The following is a 20,164-nucleotide window of genomic DNA, read 5'->3' on the forward strand; positions in this document are numbered from 1 at the left end:
TGCAAATTTGCTTTCATTTCACTTCAATGGCTGGCCTGTTTAAGGCTCGTCTGCAAATAATTAGCACATACATTTGCATCAAAATCGTTTAAACCATATGTTGCAAAATTATGGAAAACAGCAAATTAAAAATATTCCTTTTCTGTTATGGAAATGCCTACATGTTGAGAGGAGAGAAAGAGAGAGTTAGAGCGGGAGGGAGGAGGGAAAGATATCACCATGTGTCTCCAAACACCAACAACAAGGAGGGGAGAAAAAGTAAAGGAGGAGGAAGGAGGGTGCAATAATGATTCAGTTTGGATTTGAACACACTCATAACGATCTTTTTCAAGAGCTCACCAGATGCTGTTTGAAATCTGCCCACAGAAGAAAAACAAAGCTTTCCTCAATCTCTTACTCTCTTTCTCTCTCTCTCACACACACACACACAAAGAATCAGAGAACTTCCTCTAAGTGGCTCTGTCTGGTACAGTATATACTACTCCCTAAGGCAGGGCAAGGAAAGCTGTACATTAATTTGACAAGTAGTATCGACAACCTGAACCCTCAGTATCACAGAGAAGGATAAGTAAGGCTAAAATAAGTGACAATAAATAAAGGCGATTGTGGACCCCAGCACCCAAATAACCTAATATTTTCTCAACTAATGAAGTAATTATTTAGTCAGTACAATTCCAGAAAGTAAAAGAAGAAAACCTCAAATGTTTTGTCCAACCCACACCCTCCTCAAACCGAAAAATATTGAATATATAATGATGTTAAGATAGAAAAACGCAGCAAATCTCCATGTTTTGAAAGCTTTAACCAGCATGTGTTTCACATCAATAAACAGAGTTATCAAAATAATTGACAAGTGACTATCTGCTGATCCATTCGTCAGTTAATCTCCTCTGTAGCCAATTATTTTTAGTTACCGCTGCACCTACCAGTTATTTGCATGACGGGTTTGTTGAAAATATTGTTTGATTAAATGTTTGACAACAAAATATTGACAACTTGTAAAAAAAAATGTCCACAGTTAGCAAGGGGTGCAAACTGACAAAGAAATGACTCAAAAAACCAGCGTAGATTCCTGTTTAAAGACTGCACCGATAATCAAAAAAGCTCCAGATACATTTTACTTAAATAAACAATTAATACAGTGTATGTATACCTTTTAATTTAAAAAAATATAATAATTAAAGCGCAATAAAAACAATGAATAAGATGAAAACGTTACACAAAGCTCTGGACCGATTGATGAAGAGCTTCCTGTTAAAATAAGTGAGGTTGATAGAAGTTGATAAACTTATTGTAGAGGAGCAGTCACGAGGACCAAATTCTTCTCAAAATCCTTAAATGCTTATTCTTTAAAGGTGGAGAGAACTCATCATTTAGCCAAAGTTAAGACTGCATTCGCGTTTTGCAGTGTTGCTGTTGAATTTTTGCCGTAGCTTTAATGTTAAATCAGATAAACTGTTCCCGTACCATGGCAATGCAGGAAAAGCAAGAAAGCAGGACATGAAAAAGCGTAGGATGCAGTTGGACCTGCGTTTATTATACCCATAAAACAAACCAAAAATCAATTGGCACATAAACCTCGTATCCGTGCAGTCATTTGCTCAATCATACCCCCTCCCCACGACTGACAGATGCCTGACCTGAAAGACTTCCTATTGAAAATAGAGATTACTCGTAAGTATAGATGAACGCACATCCAGTTCTTTTTAAAATTCACACACACCCTTAAAATGTGCACTTCTTTCGAGGGGGTTTTGTGGATGCTCACTATATGGTATAGTTTTTAAAGTGAGCTTGACAAACCCTTCCACCGATGACATGGTTATCAGTGTGTGTTAGGGGCTGTTTGTTAAAAATCTTATTCAGGTATCGGTGTCTTGTATAAGTGCAGGCCCCATACTCACTCTCTCTCGCTCCCTCTGCCTCAGAGACATAATTACGAGTGTTGACTGGAACAGTGAGGTAATGGCACATAAATCCAGCTGATCAATGGTTACGGAGACTAAATTACAGGACACTCTTGTCCCATTATCCTCTCAGAGGACAACAGGAGATGCATTCCTGCAGAGATGCAAAGGAGATTTCTGCTGCAGTTGTGTAATTGTTTCCTTTATTTGAATACGCTGGAAGCAATGTTGTTACCTTTCTAGCTTTATGATCACACTAACAGGAAACCAAACTGTATATCAAACTACACTCTCTGTAATTCCACTAAACGAATACAATGTTATAGTAAGGCTTTTAAAACATGAGCAAATATCACTTAAGAAGCTATTCTTTGACCAAACTTTTATTGTTAAATTAGGAAAGCAAAACATGACTGTTATAACAAGAGAGTAAATTACAAAAAGCATAGAGTGTTGTCTTTAAATCAAACCATTATGTATAATTGCTTATAATGTTTTAAACCAAGAGATTCCCTGATTCTGATTGCAGAGCACCCTAGTAATAGTAAACGGGCATACATTTAGACTGAATGCGAGCGAAGGGGAACGTGTAGTTAGGAGTTATTACAGGGTAATTCCCTTGTGTTTTTACAGAGAAAATCCCCTTTGAAATGAAGGTCATCACTTGTGTTTGTGACAATCATTTCAGTCATGTCATACAAAGAGTGTTGCCACAACTGGAGTGACAGCAAGGTGATGAAGATGGATAATGCGATAACTACAATTCGCCGCCTAACAAATCCTGTGCTGCAATCGCGTGCAGATTGCTCAATCTAAGTAGATGGCAATAACAGTAGAGATAATAAAAAACGAAGAAAGACCAAGTTTATAAAGAAAAGGTATGTATTTGAGCGAGGCAACAAAAAAAACAAAAAAAAAAACAAAAAAAAGGACTGGGTCTCGCCTCCATCGCCCAGTCCCCGTCACCTCTTATTCTATCAGAACAAAGGGCGGCAGCCTCCTAAATGCGGCGCATTAGCCCTTTAGTTCCAGAGGGGGTAAGGTGACACCCTCCATGTATGTGGTCTGTTCAGCACACATCTGTCAGGGCCTAAGGGGGTGGGCAGGAGGGGGTGGGAGGGACAGCAGGACCTAGACGCACAAGGAAGACGGAGGAAAGAAGGAGAAAGCTCAAGAAAAAGGGTGTGTGTGTTTTTGGGAACCCTGCTGTGACCAAGAAGCCTAATACCCTGTATTTACTCTGGATGAATTAGTCCTATCGTATGATGCTGCTAAGCTTCGCTGATCACGCAACGCTTTGCGTCTTCAGTAAAAGACACGCAAACCCAAACAGAAGAGACTGAGACACTTCAACAGACAAGCTGATAAAAATAAATAAATGTGCACCTTCGTACCCTGGTAGCAGCGGTAGTGATATTTATTAAAACTGAATTAAACATGTAACGCTGAACGACTGGTCTCTGAGACTTCAACAGGACTTGTTCTCCGTCTCGCCTCTTAATTTCATTTTAGTTTTTACAGAACGCCATTAAAAGCAAACGTAAACACGGGATTTCAACTGACATGAACAGATATCAACAGTGAATTTATCAGTTACTCTTACTGACTCAATAAATCAAGATTTGTCCTTGTTAAAAATAATGCTACTTGACTTGGAATGTAACATAATTTCATAAAAAGGCAATAAGTTTCAGAATAATTAGTATGAAGAATCTGGACTACATTTAAACTTGACCCGACTGGTGATGAACAGTCCAGTCAAGTTTACTTGACGCACTATTACTGATGAAAGTTGGAGCTTTTTTTTCCTAATCAAAGCTGTATTTTTAAAAAAAGAGGCATCGATACAAACAGCTGCAAATTTGAGCCTTTTGTATTTCAATATGACACATGTGCACGAACACTGCTTACAATCAAAAAGTACATTGGCCAGACATTCAAATACATATGTCTTATTATTCATTATTAATGTTAAGTGTTAGGTGTTTTCATTATAACTTAAGCTATGGAGTTATATATTTTCATTATAACTCCATAGCTTAAGTTGAAAACTGAAACAATGCTCGGTTTTTCAGCTAGGTGTTAAACTGACAGAAGAAGTTAATTCAGACCAGTGAAGCCCTTCCAAGTTCAAGCCTCTGATGAGATCTTAAGGATTGTTTGTTTTGCTGCTGTCAAAGGTTCAAATGGAGGGAAGAAGGAGGTTTTGATGACCCTTGGCCCTCAGGTCCTAAGTGGGTGTTCTGCAAACACTCCCTATTGACATGTGGATAAGGAGAGGCCCGCTGCTGAGCACAGTACTTATGTTCATTTGAGTGGAAATGGACACTGCTATGAAAAGAGCCAAGAACCAAGCAAGTGGCTGAAAGGAACAAGAGTATTAGATATAGTAAGGGTGTCATGGTTGCTGTGTGTCTGAATGGAGGTATGTATGGATCGAATAAAGTGGTTTCTTTTGTGTTTGTCAGCTTTGAAAACAACAAGGCTCCTATACTTCTTATTTATGTGTGATTTATGACGACTCAGTATGTCGCTCAAGAGACGTACTTATGAATCAGGGGAGAGAAATAAGTTGTGCTGAAATCCAAATGAATCAAACATATGGAGGGTGTCACACAGTGTTACTTTGGCCTCTATGTAAATTGTACACTGCCCAAATAAATCCAGATGAACTTCCAGAAATGACAGCCTTCCAAAAAGTTTTTCCGTTTTCTGTCTCATACATTTTTTGATAATCCACACTAGGGAAAAGCAAGCACTATATAATAATATATAATAACAATAATAATGAAAAAAAAAATGCTTTAAATGGCGTATATCATAAACAAGATACAGAAAAGGTTTCTCTTTATAGATTTTGGAACGATGAATCACATTCAGAATGTAATAAATAAAATGTCTGCATCCTGCTATGATGCAACATTTACTATAAATTCTATGTGCATAAGAATTATTACATATATAAATATTGAAATTTTGATCAGTACCTTATTATTGATTAAATTATGATAAGCAAGTTTGGTATGGAAATACGGGGTGTACTCTGTGAGTGTGTGTGTAGGTGTGTGCGTGTTTGATATGTAGGCCAAGCAGGAAGTGACCCATAAACATATCCATCCAGCTCTTTCATTGGGGGCCAGTGTTGCCCTCCTCATCCCGCTCCCCACACACACACACACACACACACACACACACACACACACACACACACACACACACACACTCTCTCAAAGCCCCTAGTGAGCGCTAAGCAGGCCAGCGGGCCAGCCGAGGGGGCTCATTACAGGTCCACAGAGCCCCCCAACACAAAGGCCTGAGCCGCTTTAGCCATGGGATGATCTGCTCTCTACTGACTAGAGAGAGTCCATAGACGGACAAAAGGAGGGAGGGGAGGGAGGGGATGGAGAAAAAGAGGTGAAGGAGAGCAGAGATGAGGAGAGGAGAGGAGAGCCGCGGGCTTTAAGGATGTCAGGAGACCCCGAGAGAGAAAGCCTGGCGGGCGCTCAGAGAGGAACGGAGAGAAGGAGGAGGAGGAAGCTTAAGCTCCACGGCTACGTCAGGACATTAACATTCACACAACCTCCCAACATCTGCTGCTTCCTTCTCGCCTTCCATCCCTATCTCCCTCTACCCGCTAACAACGCTGGAACAAAGACGGTGAGGCAGAATGAGCGGACAGATAGACGGAGAGAAGAGAAGCAAAAATGGGGAGAGCAAGGAGAGATATGAGCCAGATGAATTAAGAAGATTTGGCAGCAAGAGACTTAGCAGCTGCAAGTTCAGAGGATTTTAGAAGTAAAACTAAAAAAAAAAAAAAAGACATCCCTAATAATTGTAATTATACAAATGTGATGAAATTACCAAGGGCACACTGACTAAAACTGAGGGAAAAAAGCTGAAAATAAATCTGAAATAAAAACAATTATAAAAGTATTAAATATAAAGCATTTCATCAAGTTAAAACCGTTTGCCTATTTGTATTTTATTATGGGTCTTTATGAGTGACATGATCACCCGAAGACCTGATACAGGCCAGGCTCGGCTCTATGGTGGAGACAGTTTCTGACTGAGCCATAAAACTGTTCTTCTGGAAGCCTCCAGGAAAGAGAGGAAAAGCAGAGACATGTCCAGCGCATTAAACCCTCTCCTTTAGTCCTGCGTCTGGCCCTGAGCCTGTGTCTGCACCAGTGTGACCCAATGCACTCAAAGCCACATGCTCAATTTTATGATGCTTCACCGCCATTAGTACAACATTAGCCTTGAGGTGGCAGTGCAACGAGCTGGGCCTATACAAGAATACGCATAAGAAAAAGAGAGAACTCAAATATTTCTAAACTAGTTCCCATTCTTTAACAAAATAAATGTTAAAAATCACCAATCCTCACATGTAAACTATGCCAATTTAACATATGATGGAGTATGTAAGATATGGCTCCGAAAGTTAAAGTTCAACTGAGTGAAATCACATCAAGGGATGGCAGTGTTGTTCTGTGGCCTACGGCGAGGGTGAACAAGTCTTAAGTGAGCTAAGTATGTGGCTGGCGGGTGCTTTATAGATGATGTATAGATGCTTCGTTCTTTCATATATTTCCTGTGGTGAAATTAGAGCCCTGTTCTGAAGTGCTGTGTGAGTGTGTGTGTGTGTGTGTGTGTGTGTGTGTGTGTGTGTGTGTGTGTGTGTGTGTGTGTGTGTGTGTGTGTGTGTGTGTGTATGACTGTAAACATGAAGACATCTTTCTCCACAGTCAATCTCTGCCTGTCACATCTGGCTCGCAACTCTACCCCTCGAATACACACTGGAATATATACACCGTGTACATGGTGACATCTATGACTTATGTACTGGGAGGAGTGTTTGAAATTAAGCTGCAGTGAATATGGGCCCAGAAGCACTCAAAGTGGAGAGTGTGTGTGTGTGTGTGTATTTGTCTGTGTGTGTGAGAGGTAGTTGTAATGTATGTGGGGAGGGTTGCTTTGACTCTGTGCAGAGGAAAACAACCATGAAACCCATTCAGGTTCACAGTGGAGAGAGACAAGAGACTGTGGCTTAATCCCAAAAGGTTTAGCAGTCCAGCTGGAAAACGTGTTTAAAATCTTTTTATTTTTTTAATTTAACATATTTATCACTGCATGTAAAAGTGGTCACCTGTTGGTTTCTTGACTACTGTCTCGAAGCCTTGAGTTTGGCATTTTAGTCAATTATAGTTTTCTTTGGGAGCTGCAAATGGCCAAATTTGGAAGTGAGGGTGGCTCCGACGCTATCACCTAGTGCTAATTTGCTGGGTTAGTAAGGTGGACAGACCGTATGAGTGCATTGTAAAGACATAGTTAGCTACTTTCTTGACCAATTCCAATTTTTGAGAATGCTAAACATTGGTGAAGCCGCCCAGTGGCTACCTATAAGTACTAGCACAACTATTACAGTAACTAGAATTTCACCCACTGAAGGCACTGCAATCGACTTGGCCAACATGGGAAAGTAGCACATTTAACCAATCAAAACACTCAGCTGTGACTTTAATATGTAGCTACATCAAAAAGGGTGCCACACTATTTCATTTAAATGAATTGGCACAAATAATAATTTTACAGTGCACAGGTTTCATCAGGTCCCACTCACACAAACCGAGAGACAAGTTGGCAACCACCGAGCAATCACTGAGCAACCACCAGTTGTGAGGGAAAACTGTGTAGTGGTTGGTGGATTCTGCTACTGCTGCCTATTGCTGAGTGAAATGAGATGAAAAGTTTTTATTTCACCCAAATCATTCTTGTGATTGTTTTTGTCGCTAGCAGATTGCCACAAGTGCCAGTGTTTGCATGGAAGACAACAACTTGTCTGCAAACAGTTGCCAACTACTTGTGGAGCAGTTGAAAAACTACAAAAACTGTGACACAAACCAGAAACAGAGAACACTCGCCTTACAACTGTGCCACACTGCTCCGGTCAAGACATGTTAAACTTTTATTTTGAAGGCAAATGCTTGACTTCGAGTCTTTGCAGACAAGTCTGCATCTTCCATGCAATCTATGGTCGAATGTGACAATCTGCAACCAGTGCAATCTAGCTTTCAAGAACATATACCTCTTCACAATCATTTTCAACTAGCAACTGCCAGCAACCAAGTTGGGGAACACACATTTTTTTCTCACTGGGTGACGGATGGTTACCAGATGGTTGCTAACTGGTCTCTAGGACTCCTACAGGGAAGAGTCAGTGGTAATCTCAAGAAATGATCAATAATCACTTTAAAATAAAAATAACAACAGCAACAAAAAAGAATGTTGCGTTGTTTTTCTGAACACATTACTGTAAATAATTTGTAAATCCACTGCTTTAGTGTTTAACCTTAAGTACTATCAAAGGGTTATTTGTCTTTCAATTAATAAAAGGGAGACTGACAGTGGACCGACCGACCTATACTGACATCCCTAGACTGATGAGTTACAGTGACGGAAAATACCCACTTCTGCATAGAAATTACTGTACTGTACTGTCAGACTACAGATGTGCAGCACTGCAAAGTATTTTTACATACTTCCACAAAGTCCCGACATGAGGGCGCAACATTTCTGAGCCACGCTGTGACAAAAATAAAAACATTAATATTATCCACTTACCCGCAGCCTGCAGGACCAAATGCATTCGAACCTTAGCCTGCTCTGCTGGAGTCTGCAGAAGAGTGACAGACAAAGAGATATTGAAATGAAAAAAATCAGACAGCAACATGATATTTTAATTGTTGGATTTTGTTATTTTAAATGGTTTATTGGTAAAGGCCAGCTACAGATTAGCTGGTAGACTGAGTGTGCTTGAGGGCATTTTTAGCACTTGTTGACACAAAAGCTTCCAAATGTAATTTTTTTTATAAAGAAGAAAAAAGAAAAAAAGATGATCCACCTTTCACTTTGGCACCCTGCTGCCTGACACATGACAAAGCACAGTTTGCGACAGGACCAACGGCAGCCACACTTACAAAATGTCATCTATGTAATTTAGCTCGAAAACTGCTGTGTCCCTTAGGCCAACAAAATATTTTACCCACGATAATCTTTAACTGCAACCATTAGAGTGAATGTTCCCGTAAACTGTCCTCATAGAGCACCAAGGGACAACTTCACCAAGCTACTAGGCCTCGTCATCTATAAAAATGCTGCTAGTGGAGAAAAAAAATAAAAAAGAATGAAATGAAATAAAACAGAAAGCAGCATCTCTGACACACCAGGGAGAATCAATGAGTAAAAGATGAAGAGAAATTTAGAGACAAAGAAAGAGAGAGAGGGTAGGAGAGAAAACAAAAGCTGCTGTAACAAGTCTTTGGAGAGTTGGATAAGAGGGCACGGAGAGCACATTTTACAAAGATCACAGCCAAAGACTCAACATATTCCCCCTTCCTATTGTGTGTGTGTGCGTGTGTGTGTGTGTGCATCAGAAACATTTAGCGGGCATGAACGGGCGAGGGCCTTGTGCTTTGACAGCTGTATTGGGAAGCACATCCCTTTTCTTTTTTTTTTTCCCATGACATGGCCTCAAAAGGGTCTTGCTGCAATTCCAATATCACTGCTATTAGATTTGAGGGTCTTAATTGTCAAGCAAGAATGATGGCTACGACAGGGCACGAGCTATAAAAGGCGAAGCGCGATGCAGATTGCTCTCAGAGGTGTTTTGGCGCTGCCGTGGCAAAGCGGCCCTTGTTACCATGCAGCGGCAGAGACTGTGTGTAGAATTAGAGAGAAATTAAATGCTAATGGGGATGGGATCTGAATCCGCTGCCTGGGAGCATCATTTAGACGACAGGGCCAGGGCGTCGCTGACAGGCAGCGCTTCCTCCCTCCACCTCCTCCTCCAACAGACAACCCAGCTCTTCCTCCCATCCTTCCATCTCATGACTCCCCACGCACAACACAAAAAATCTGATTTATCAAACTGTAAACTTGTCACTTTGTAAAAACGTCACTTTTCGGTGGCAGTCGGGGAAATATAATGACCCCCTTTAATGTAGTGATGTCAGGGTGCTGTATCCTAGATGGTTCACACATCAAGGCATGACTGACACTGAGACATACGTAATGCAACATGGATGTGTGCTGACATGGCGGATCACACGTACTGACTGGCACTGCTTGACAGTCAAAATTATGAAGCGCTATTATAAGAAGAGGAAAAACACTTGAGGCCTTCATTCACACAAAAATGTATGTATACACACACACACACAGACAAACACTCTACCTACCTTCACAAAAAAGGGATTATACCATAATTTGTCTAATTTCTCGTCCTTTTTCAGCAGCTTCACATTCAGGTTTTGAACCCAGTTTAAAGGCACAATTATGACAAAGTAATCAGTCCTGCTACAACCAGCCACATAACGCAATAACACATCACTGCTTAACTATCCTGATCATTGTGTGCTACGCAATCATCTTAGTTACAGTTTATTACAACGCCCACTCCGTAATTACATTAGCCTTTGTTTACATTGGCCGTAAGGCATGTGCAAGTCCATGCATCCTAAATGCGCACGCACGCACACACAAACACACACACACTTCCAACAGTTCCTCAAGGGGTAATGAAACACTGAATCACACTACTGCTGCTACTGTACGCGTTCTCTGTAAGGGCTGAAACTCCCAAGCAATTCTTACAACATTAACCAGTAAAGTGAAAACAACTATTTCCTAATAACAACAACAATGATTGGATTGAGGCCAGAGGGGTGAAGCGTGTTTCCAAGTTTTAGCAGAGAGAATGAAAGCAGTTTTCTCCTCAGAGTCACGCATGGTTTGAGTTTCGCTTTAAATAAATGCAGAACAACAAGGGAGGGGGGGAAAGCATCTTTAAAAAAGCTGCGCTCCCCGAAGTACTAAATGAAGCGTGACAGAGTAATACTCTAATTAATATCAAGTTATCATCACAAGTAATGTAAAAGGTACTCAGAAGTCAGCTAACAAACATACACACATGCCCAAAATTGCATGTTTTTTGCTTCACAACTAACTCTTTATTTTTCACTCTAATTCACACGCGCACGCCTGCTCCCTCTGTGTGTAATTCATTAGTAAACAATAAAAAGGCGTTAATTGTGTTCCCCAGAGGCAGATCTGAGCTCCCCCCCACTGGGAGAGAGGCACCCGCTGCATCTGAAGTGGCTTTGCCCCTCAATTAGAACTGCGCCTTTCCCCACGTGCACAAACAAACACGAGACACCGGGAGGAGGACTGTGTGTGTGTAGGGAAGTAATGTGACTTGGAAATGAGCAGTGCTTTCCTTGTAGAGGTTTTAGATTATCACACTGTGAGAAAAAGGGAGAATGGCACAGGAAAAAAAATGAGACAGGGAACAAGAAGTTGTGCTTTCTTTATGGTTCTGGAAATATAGAAGATCAAATGAAGGGGAGTGTTAAGAAGAGGGGAAAAAACTTAAAAGAGGAAGAATATAGACATATAGGAGGCCAAAGACAAATTAGAAAAAATATAAATACTTTTAATGATGTTATATTAGCAAGCACTTACACGCCATACCACTAACAGCTTGAGAAGAATGCAGATCTGCTCATTCAGAGCCATCAAAGAAGTGTCTTTCTGAAGCACACTGTGGACAAGAAAAGCTGAAAGAAACCCTCCAATTAACTGACCAGCACCTTTACCAATAAACCTCCAGGCACCTTAAAACCACAATTATATTCCAATAGAACCTTTTCATATGATTTTCATTGAATCATATTGCATCCTGAAAAGTTTTCTGGTGTTCCAAATACGGACCATCGGCAGACAAGGTGAAGAGCTAACTGTCAAAGAGGGGCATACAGACGTACTAGTATGTACTTTTGACATTAATTTCAAAGGAATTTTTTTGGCTTGTACTTCATTATAAAATAAAAACTGACAGATCTAGTACCATTCAGTTTTTCTATTATTTATTTTTAAATTCTGCCTATTTTTTCTTCTTTCCACACATCTGGCGAATTGCTTGAGCATGTAAACAGTGCTTATGTGCAAGCCCTGTTTGTCAAAATCTGCAGTATTTCAGTTAGTTATCAGTTAAATATTAAATGTGTGTCCTGCTATGGATCCCTCTAAGTGTTGTATGTATGACAATGAAAAATCCAGTTATGCACGTATGGAGTAGGTAATATTATTAACATCAAAGATATCACATTTTTCCTCTTTTTCGCTATCAAGCTGTAAAGAAACAACTTAAAAAACACACACACACACACATTCGTCTATCATAAAAGAATCTGCTCTTATTGGTTTGACAACACTGTGGCACCCACACCCTCTAGAAAATTCTTGTTCCAAATGTAACAGGAAGTCCAGTGTGCTCAAAGCAGCTTGCACGCTTACCTCACCACGCCGACGACAGACACACTGAGACACGCTTAGCTCAGCTAAGTGCCATTAGTCAAAAATAAACACGTCCCATTAGAAAAATAAATTACCCTCACACTGCTTGCTAAAAACAATGCTAGCCTGTGTATAATGAGGTCCGCACGCAGGAAATTTCATCTCTTTGCGGTAATTCACTAGTTCGAGACGCAGACAAAGCAAAGTGTGGTGGGTCAGGTGATGATTGTTAAAGCAGGAAGAGTGAAGCCAAACAAAGGTCAGAAAGGCCATCTCTAACCAGCGTGATGTATCAGCTCCATCTAACCACACAACAGGAAGAGTTCATTTATGATTACGCAAAAAGAGGTGGAGGACATAAGTAAAGAAGAAAAAGCACACAGAGAATGCAAAACTCCAACCAAGGCACAGCTTAAATTCTCAGCAGTATTTACTTTGAAGGGAACAGTCTTGTATTTTCTATATATTCATTTTTGGCCCCTTTTTTTTCTTTTTAAACATACTTTAAGAAGTTTGTAGTGCAGTAAAAAGACGTGCAAAGAACAGGCTTTTGTTACTTGTCCCATTTTAATATACTTTACATAATTTTCAGTATATTTTTTTAATTTACGTGGATATAGTGCATTCACATCATTGTTTAGAAAGAATTGTTTAATTATCACGTTATTTTTTTATTTCCCCAAAAGCTATACATCTTCAGGTAAATGGTGCATGTATTTAAATTGTTATGTATTTAAATGGTTATAATCTGTTACTGTCATGAATGTAACAAAGTCATAATAAAATAAAGTGATATTTAGACTCCCCATATATCATTCCCTGTACATCTAATAGATCTATATATAATCATTATCACTTTGACCTTCCGATCAGTCCATTGACCTTGAAGGAGAGGTCAGGGGTCATACGGGACATGATTTTTTAAATCTTTACACGGTACTCTCTATATGCTCATAGTTTCATAATCATAGTTTCTACGTTGGTCAATACTCGACCAATAAATAATTTAAAAGACTTTGGTGGAATCTAAATTTTAACGGCTTGTTAAAACGACCTCAATCCAAACCCTTAAAAATTGTTATCAGAATTCACTCGCAAACTTTTGAAGCATTGTGTTTACAGAGAAAATGCTGACACACATGCACACGCTACAAAAAACATAAACAAAACGAAACACATAACCAGCAGCGGTAACTAAACTTAACGATATTAGAAAGACTTGAAGTGGATGAGCAAAGCAGAGCATCAGCACATGAAGGAAAATTACCAACGTGAGCTGCAGTAAATAAATAAAGAACACTGGGCTGGTCATACCTTACAAAGCGCTCCAGGTCTATCTTGTTTAATGCAGTTTGCGTGTTACAATCAAACAATCGGCATCTTGAAAACAACGGGTTAACTGATCTGTGGGTATTCTGCCAACTTTTATTTTAACGCTCAAGGCTCTGAGTGATCAGTACTGGCACATTTCATTATATCTGACCAAATAATAATTTTTATAAACAACAGACTAAGCTTGAGGTGAGGCCAAAATAAAATGTTAAAATTATTCTATTGCTTAAATCTGAGGCCTGTTAATCTTCAACAGTTGTTGTGCTCATAATATTAAAAAAAACAAACAAAAGAAAAATCATATACAGGCGGATGCACACTAGTTGGCTCTGAGTTTATTGATTTCATTATGAAAAAATGAAGTTAAAATTAGTTAATATGCTGCAAAGGCTAGATATTTATGAATAATTTAGGCAATAGGGTTGGAAGAGTGCACTTAATGCACTGTGGCCATTTAAGTAAATATAGAGATAGTGCACAAGCAATTGATTGGTTTAAGGGCAGGTATGATTTAAGTCAGCCTACAGTGTGCCACCTCTTTCCTGCTTCTCAAAGAACACATTAGTGAAATGTGGGTTTGGCTAAAGTCACCTTTCTCTTCAAATGTCTTTAAAGAAACCCTCTATGGGGGGGTGGGAGGAAACGGGACATCAATGACATCATCAGTCCATCTACTGTAACATTAATCCTAATTGCGCCACTGTAACCATTATTTTCTGTCAATAAACGGCTTCAATATACACAGTGCCTACCTCAACAAACTCTTTATGCTGGAGTTGATATGCTCAATATTCATCTCATTATATTTTTAAAGTCTTCATCTGTTTCCATTTTCTTTCATTTGTTGAATTCCTCTCGGGCTTCCCCTGCATCGCCTCCTCTTCTTCCTCTCCCTCTCTCTCATACCCCCCATAAACAAACACACAGATATATCCCATACCCAAAAGAGGACAGGGGAAAACAGAGCCCCTAGAAAATGCAATATTTCTGTTTTTAATATCGAGGTCTATAAGATCAGGGCAAAGATGGGTTCCATGGCAATATGTTTATTTATATATTTTATAAGATGGAAAAAAATCTGCCTATCTGTATGTATTCGGGGTGCCTGAGCCACAGTATCTTAGCTCATCTTATATGAAAAATAATGTTGTGTATGGCTATACTTTTATATATAATGGCAATATGGGATCAGGGCTCTTTTACAATGCGCCATACTTCAGGCTAGGCCTAACAGCATTTTATGACCCGCCAGCAGTTCATCTTCATGTCTCAGGCAGGCAGGAGCACTGCATAATAATGTCGTTTCCTGCCCCCAAATGCTATTTCACAGGCCGGGGCTCATTTCTCAAACTTCACCACTTTTACAATTTCCTAAACTTTTATTCCCGTCATTATTACCAACAAGATTTCATTACGTATTTAGAATGTAAACAAGTCTGAGTAATGACACTCCCCCGTCTCCCTGGAATCATTCCCATTGATGGCTCTGCTGCTATCTCAGGCGTGTGTATTCATAAAGACACACTAGTACAAACACACACACACACAAACAGAAAAACATGCACGTGCATACAAATACACAAAACTCCATGCACTGCCACAAACATCCATACAGAAATGATGCATACACTTGCATAAACTGCCCCAGACAAGATACAACTCAAAGGCAGTAATTTACTACCCCGTGTGTGTGTGTGTCTGTGTGTACATGCATGTATGTGTTCCTGATAAAGGGGGATGTGGTGGGGGGTAAAGAGGGGGGGGGGGGGGGGGGGGAGAAGAAGAAGGAGAGAGTTTTATACTCAACTCACATAAATCATGTAGAAGAAAAATGAGCAAATGTGCAGGCTAACTCATCTTCTTCCCATCCGGAGAAAATGAAATTCACTGGAATACCTATCAAAACTGCAATCATCCAGAGATAATATCTTCTTTGGTCTATCTGCACTTTCCGATTTAATTTCCTCCATGCCCTTGACATCCAGCGATACCATTAAGATGAAGCACATACAGTAAGGGAGTAGTTCTCACGTTTTGATATATGAGAGCTCTGTGCTTAATGTAATATCATCATTTGAAAATTAATGCAATCTTTCTTTTGTTTGGGATCTCTTTTTAACATTTTTTTTGGGAAACACTCAAGGAGCGAACCACAGTGAGACGAGCAACAACACGGGGACTGGGTTCACATGAAAAGGAGACGCAGAAACAACCAGAGATATGTGAGAAAGACCGGACAGACGGGGGGGGGGGGGATATTTTGTATTTCGAGGAGCCGCGCACACCCACCCACCCCTTCCTCATTCCGTGCGAGAATGACATGCAATTATGTCTGGGCCTGCCCCAAGTCAGAGGTCACTCAAATTACTCCATCATTTAGCCGTGCCGTTGAGATGAGAGAGACACAGAGAGAGAGAGGGGGGGGGGAAGAGAAAGAGCGAGACAACCAGCCCTCCCTCGCAAATCCTCCCAATCCCAGCCACAACATCAAATATCATGAAATCATTAGTGTAATAAGCATGGAAATCTGTTTGCAGATTATCAACGCCCCCTCTCCCCCTCCTTTATCTGTCCACAATCTCTTCATCTAAGCTCTTTTCACCTCTTTATCCTATACAATTAGTGCAAGAAAGACAGAAGAAATAGAGAAAGGAATACATAGATTAATTAAAAGAAAGTCTGTGACATACACAAAGACAGAACTGAGAGAGAAAAAACAGCTATATTGACCTAACTCTTTGTATTTCATACTAAGACTTCTCTAGGACAAAACCCTGCCATATGAGGCAATGTCACAGTTTCGGTGTGCAAGTGTCCTGGCTACAGCTGTTGGTCCATATCTGTCATTAGCCCAACCAGGCAATTTGCCTCAGTAAACTCTTCAACTCACCAAGGGACACTCAGACATCAGCTATCCCCGAAGAGAACCATGTGGACAACAACCTGTGATGCATCGCAAAAATAAAGAGGCTTGTTTCCAGGCTGCCCGTTCCAATAAAACAAACCCACTTCGTTTTCACAAAGAAAAAAAACATCTGAAACTAAACCACAGCTTTACAGAAAAAAAGGGAACGGTAGCTCCCACAGAGATAACACCCAATGTCCCCAAACACCAGATCATGTTAATTTTTATCAGCAAACTAGTTTGTCAAAACTGCATATAAGTCGCATTTAAAATATGATGAGGGTTTGACAGCATTATGGGAAATGTACTATCTGTATTTCTAATACTATGTATTAAAGGTGAAGCTGTAGGATAATCCCTGGATTACTTTTTACTTCCCTGATGAAAATGACATTAACATATAAATTGCAGGACTGTTCAAGAAATATTGATAGTCAATAGGTAGATATGCTTATGTTTATAGCATTAGTAGAGCCAAAACTGGCCAACAGAAAAACTCGATGAGCAATCTTTTTTTTTTTAATCTGTGACAGCACAGCAAAGAGTCAAGACGTGTATGTTACCATAGTAAATCCTGTCATGTGACTTGATTTACTATGGTAACTTCCCAGAGTATTGTTTAACATCTTCATGACTCGTTTTTAAAACACATGTATGGCGTTTACACCATACCGCATGTGTTGGTAGATGTTTTTACCTATAACACATAAAATCCATCTTATTTGAGGTGTATTTTGCTTTGATCTTTAAGAGGAGTTACTCCTCATTAGCCACGTGTAATATGGTAATCCAACTGTCAAGCATATGATTAAAAATTGGTATGATTAAAAAAAAATAGAACAGAAACAGAAACAAACTCAAACTTTGTGACAACACAGCTTCTCACCCTGTGAAAAGCAGATGCTACATTTAAACGCCAGACTTTTAAAGGTCCTTTAAAGAGTTGAGGTATAAATTTATTCTAAGTAGGACCCCCCGAGTGAAGCAACACATTTTACCTCACAGACCCCAACAAACACTTGTTAAAATGAGAATAAAGGGCTATTTAAGAAAGGGCATTAAGTAACAATTTTCTAATCTATTTGCACTTTGTTAATCAGAGAGCCAACCTTAAACCCAAAACCCATACAGCAAAGATTTGGAAACGGAAATATTGAAAATATTAGAGTCACATTCTATGTGAATTTAGCTGTTTTCAATACTTGCACTTCAACAAAGGGAGGCATGTTTTTAAAGGATAATGGCTACCATGTGTTAAATGAGAGGAGGAGTTGTTATTCGCTTATTCACTAATACTTCCAAATTAAAATACTGTTAAACACCGATAATGTAATGCAGAGCAACCCACGCTACAAAAAAATGTGGCTTTGCTATCAAGACAAAAAGTCCCTCAATTTACTTTTAGCAAAGGTCTACAATGTCATATCATGACATAAGGTAAATTCCATAGTTACAGTTTTCTATGAATCGTGACCTTAACTCAACCTGCAACCCTGGACTGACCTGCAAGTCACCCTCCATCATTAGGGTTTCTTCAGACTCTTTCCACAGAACCGATGGCGTACCCTCCCCCCCCCCCCTCGTTCTTCTACTCCCCCCTCTTGTCTTGTATCCTTCCTTGGGCAGTGTGTGCGGTAGAACGATGGGTACAGCTGCTGATTGAGCCAGTAATCCTGATGAGGCTGATTCCTCGTGTATTGATTGAGCTGCTGGCTTTCTTCTACTTCACTCTAAAAAAGCTGTGCATCTGGACTGATTATCTGCTGTAGGCCACCTCTTTTGCTATCGCTCCAAATCTCCCAAAGCAAAAAAAAGAAAAAGAAAAAATAAATCCAACTCAGACTTGGGTGATCTTTGTTTGTGTATCTGTTTGTATGTGTGTCTGTGTGTATATGTGCCTGGACATGTACGTGAATGCGAACAAAAACAGAAACTAACGCAGAGCCCTGGGAGCAATTAGCTTCAGACTTTGTTTCTGCATCGCTACTGATCGCGTTCAGTCAATCTGCTGAGATGCAAAAACAACACAAGCCAAACATGAAAAATGAAACAAACCTTAGACCACACAAGCCTTAAATGCCCACCTAATTACTTCACCACTCATGAGGTTACAACAGGAAAAGGTAACATTAGTATTCATCATGAAAAATCAAGCTCCGGAATGTAAAGGGAAGCCTGACCGTCACATCAGTGTGAAATCTGATCCGGTTTTAGTCATGAATAAACAGCAAAACAGTTACTGACTCCCATATAAAAATGATTTACAGTAATGCAAGCAAATAATTACTGTAAAAAAATAAAAAGTGTATACTTGACTGAGAGTCAGGATCGCTGGTTGAAACACCATGGTAAGTGTCAATGTGGCTGATGCACCAATCTTGAAAGCAATAGATCAGCAGAAAGTCATAAATGCCTGTTTGGAAATCTACACGAATAGGTGTGTGAGGAATTGAGAAAAACATTTGCAACAGCCCTGGAACTCTACCTCTGAGAGAGATGAGCTCTGTTATTTACAGTTCTCTGTCCCGAATCGTAATCAGAGTCTTGCACTCCCCAGGCAGCTGACTACTGGGGTGCAATCTCTCCGTAAGCATTAAAATGCCCATAAATTCAAACACTCAGTATTCAACTATTCAAATTCCCTGAGACATACATATATACACAAAAAACCATAAACTGGTAAACATACAAATGTGTTTGCGTGAGTGTCTTCGTAAGTTTGTAATGTTTAACTCAGCTATCCTGATGAGTATAAAAACAAAGCAAAAACCAAGAATCAAATGCAAATATGGTATAATCAGTCCCTGTTGGTATACTCGGGGGAAAAAGGTATAGGGAAACATCTGCAGATGCACAGTGGCTAAAATATAAGTCTACTAATCTCTGTGAGTACATGATCGTGTCAATAACTTGGTCTATGTGTATATCTCCAGCTTTTCTGTACAAAATGTTACAATCACAATACAAAATTGTGCCGTAATAGAAACCTATAGCTCAATATAACCCATCTTGCCTTAAATTTGTTAATAAGTTTGAAAACTTAGTGCACTCATTTGTGACTTTGCAAATGAGTTCACAGTCATACACATGTCATTTAGAGAAACTTAAAACCACTAGCTTTCATATTTGCCAAGATAACGCATATAAGCATATTGATTAATGCTGTTTATGCATCTAATCTTCTCTTGAATAATTCAAAGCACCTTTTATGGAGTACTACATCAATCACACCTATAGACCAAGCAACAGACATCTCCAAACTCAAGCTAGACCATTACCATACAACATGCTATATTTAACCATCACTTCATTTGAATGTCTACTCTTGAAGCACTTTGAGGGGAAACAACAGTGCTCTTAAAAAATACCAACATTGAAAAGATTTGAATGACAAATTTACAATCAGCTTAACAACATTTAGTGATGATGCAGAGAAAAGAAGAGAATCCAAGATTGTATTTACCTCTTATGGCAAATATGGCCTGTTTGTTATTTGGTAATAATGAACAATGGAGTTTTGTTGAGAACTGAAAAGATCACAATAGCCAACCAGCACCTCTATACGGCATGGATAGTGTGCTGAAAACACTCTTCAGAGACTTTGCTCCATATTGATATGATAGTGTCACACAGTTGTTGCACATCCATGATGCCAATCTGCCGTTCC

General features: G+C 39.6%; 1 protein-coding gene across 2 annotated transcripts in view; it reads right to left on the minus strand.

The window, feature by feature from the left end:
* The window catches only part of rsrc1 (arginine/serine-rich coiled-coil 1), a 121,812-nt gene that overhangs the window by 56,153 nt on the left and 45,495 nt on the right, over window positions 1-20,164 (minus strand). For both annotated transcript variants that reach the window (XM_086261574.1, XM_086261575.1), the window contains exon 6: window positions 8,529-8,580. In XM_086261574.1, coding sequence (XP_086117700.1) covers window positions 8,529-8,580 — 52 coding nt within the window. The remainder of the gene's footprint in view (window positions 1-8,528; window positions 8,581-20,164) is intronic.

The sequence above is a fragment of the Aulonocara sp. 'chitande type north' Nkhata Bay genome, linkage group LG14 (assembly GCF_057382095.1).
Source record: "Aulonocara sp. 'chitande type north' Nkhata Bay isolate Kocher_YH1m ecotype deep benthic linkage group LG14, A_spYH_male_GT1.1, whole genome shotgun sequence".
In the NCBI taxonomy this organism is placed as follows: Eukaryota; Metazoa; Chordata; class Actinopteri; order Cichliformes; family Cichlidae; genus Aulonocara; species Aulonocara sp. 'chitande type north' Nkhata Bay.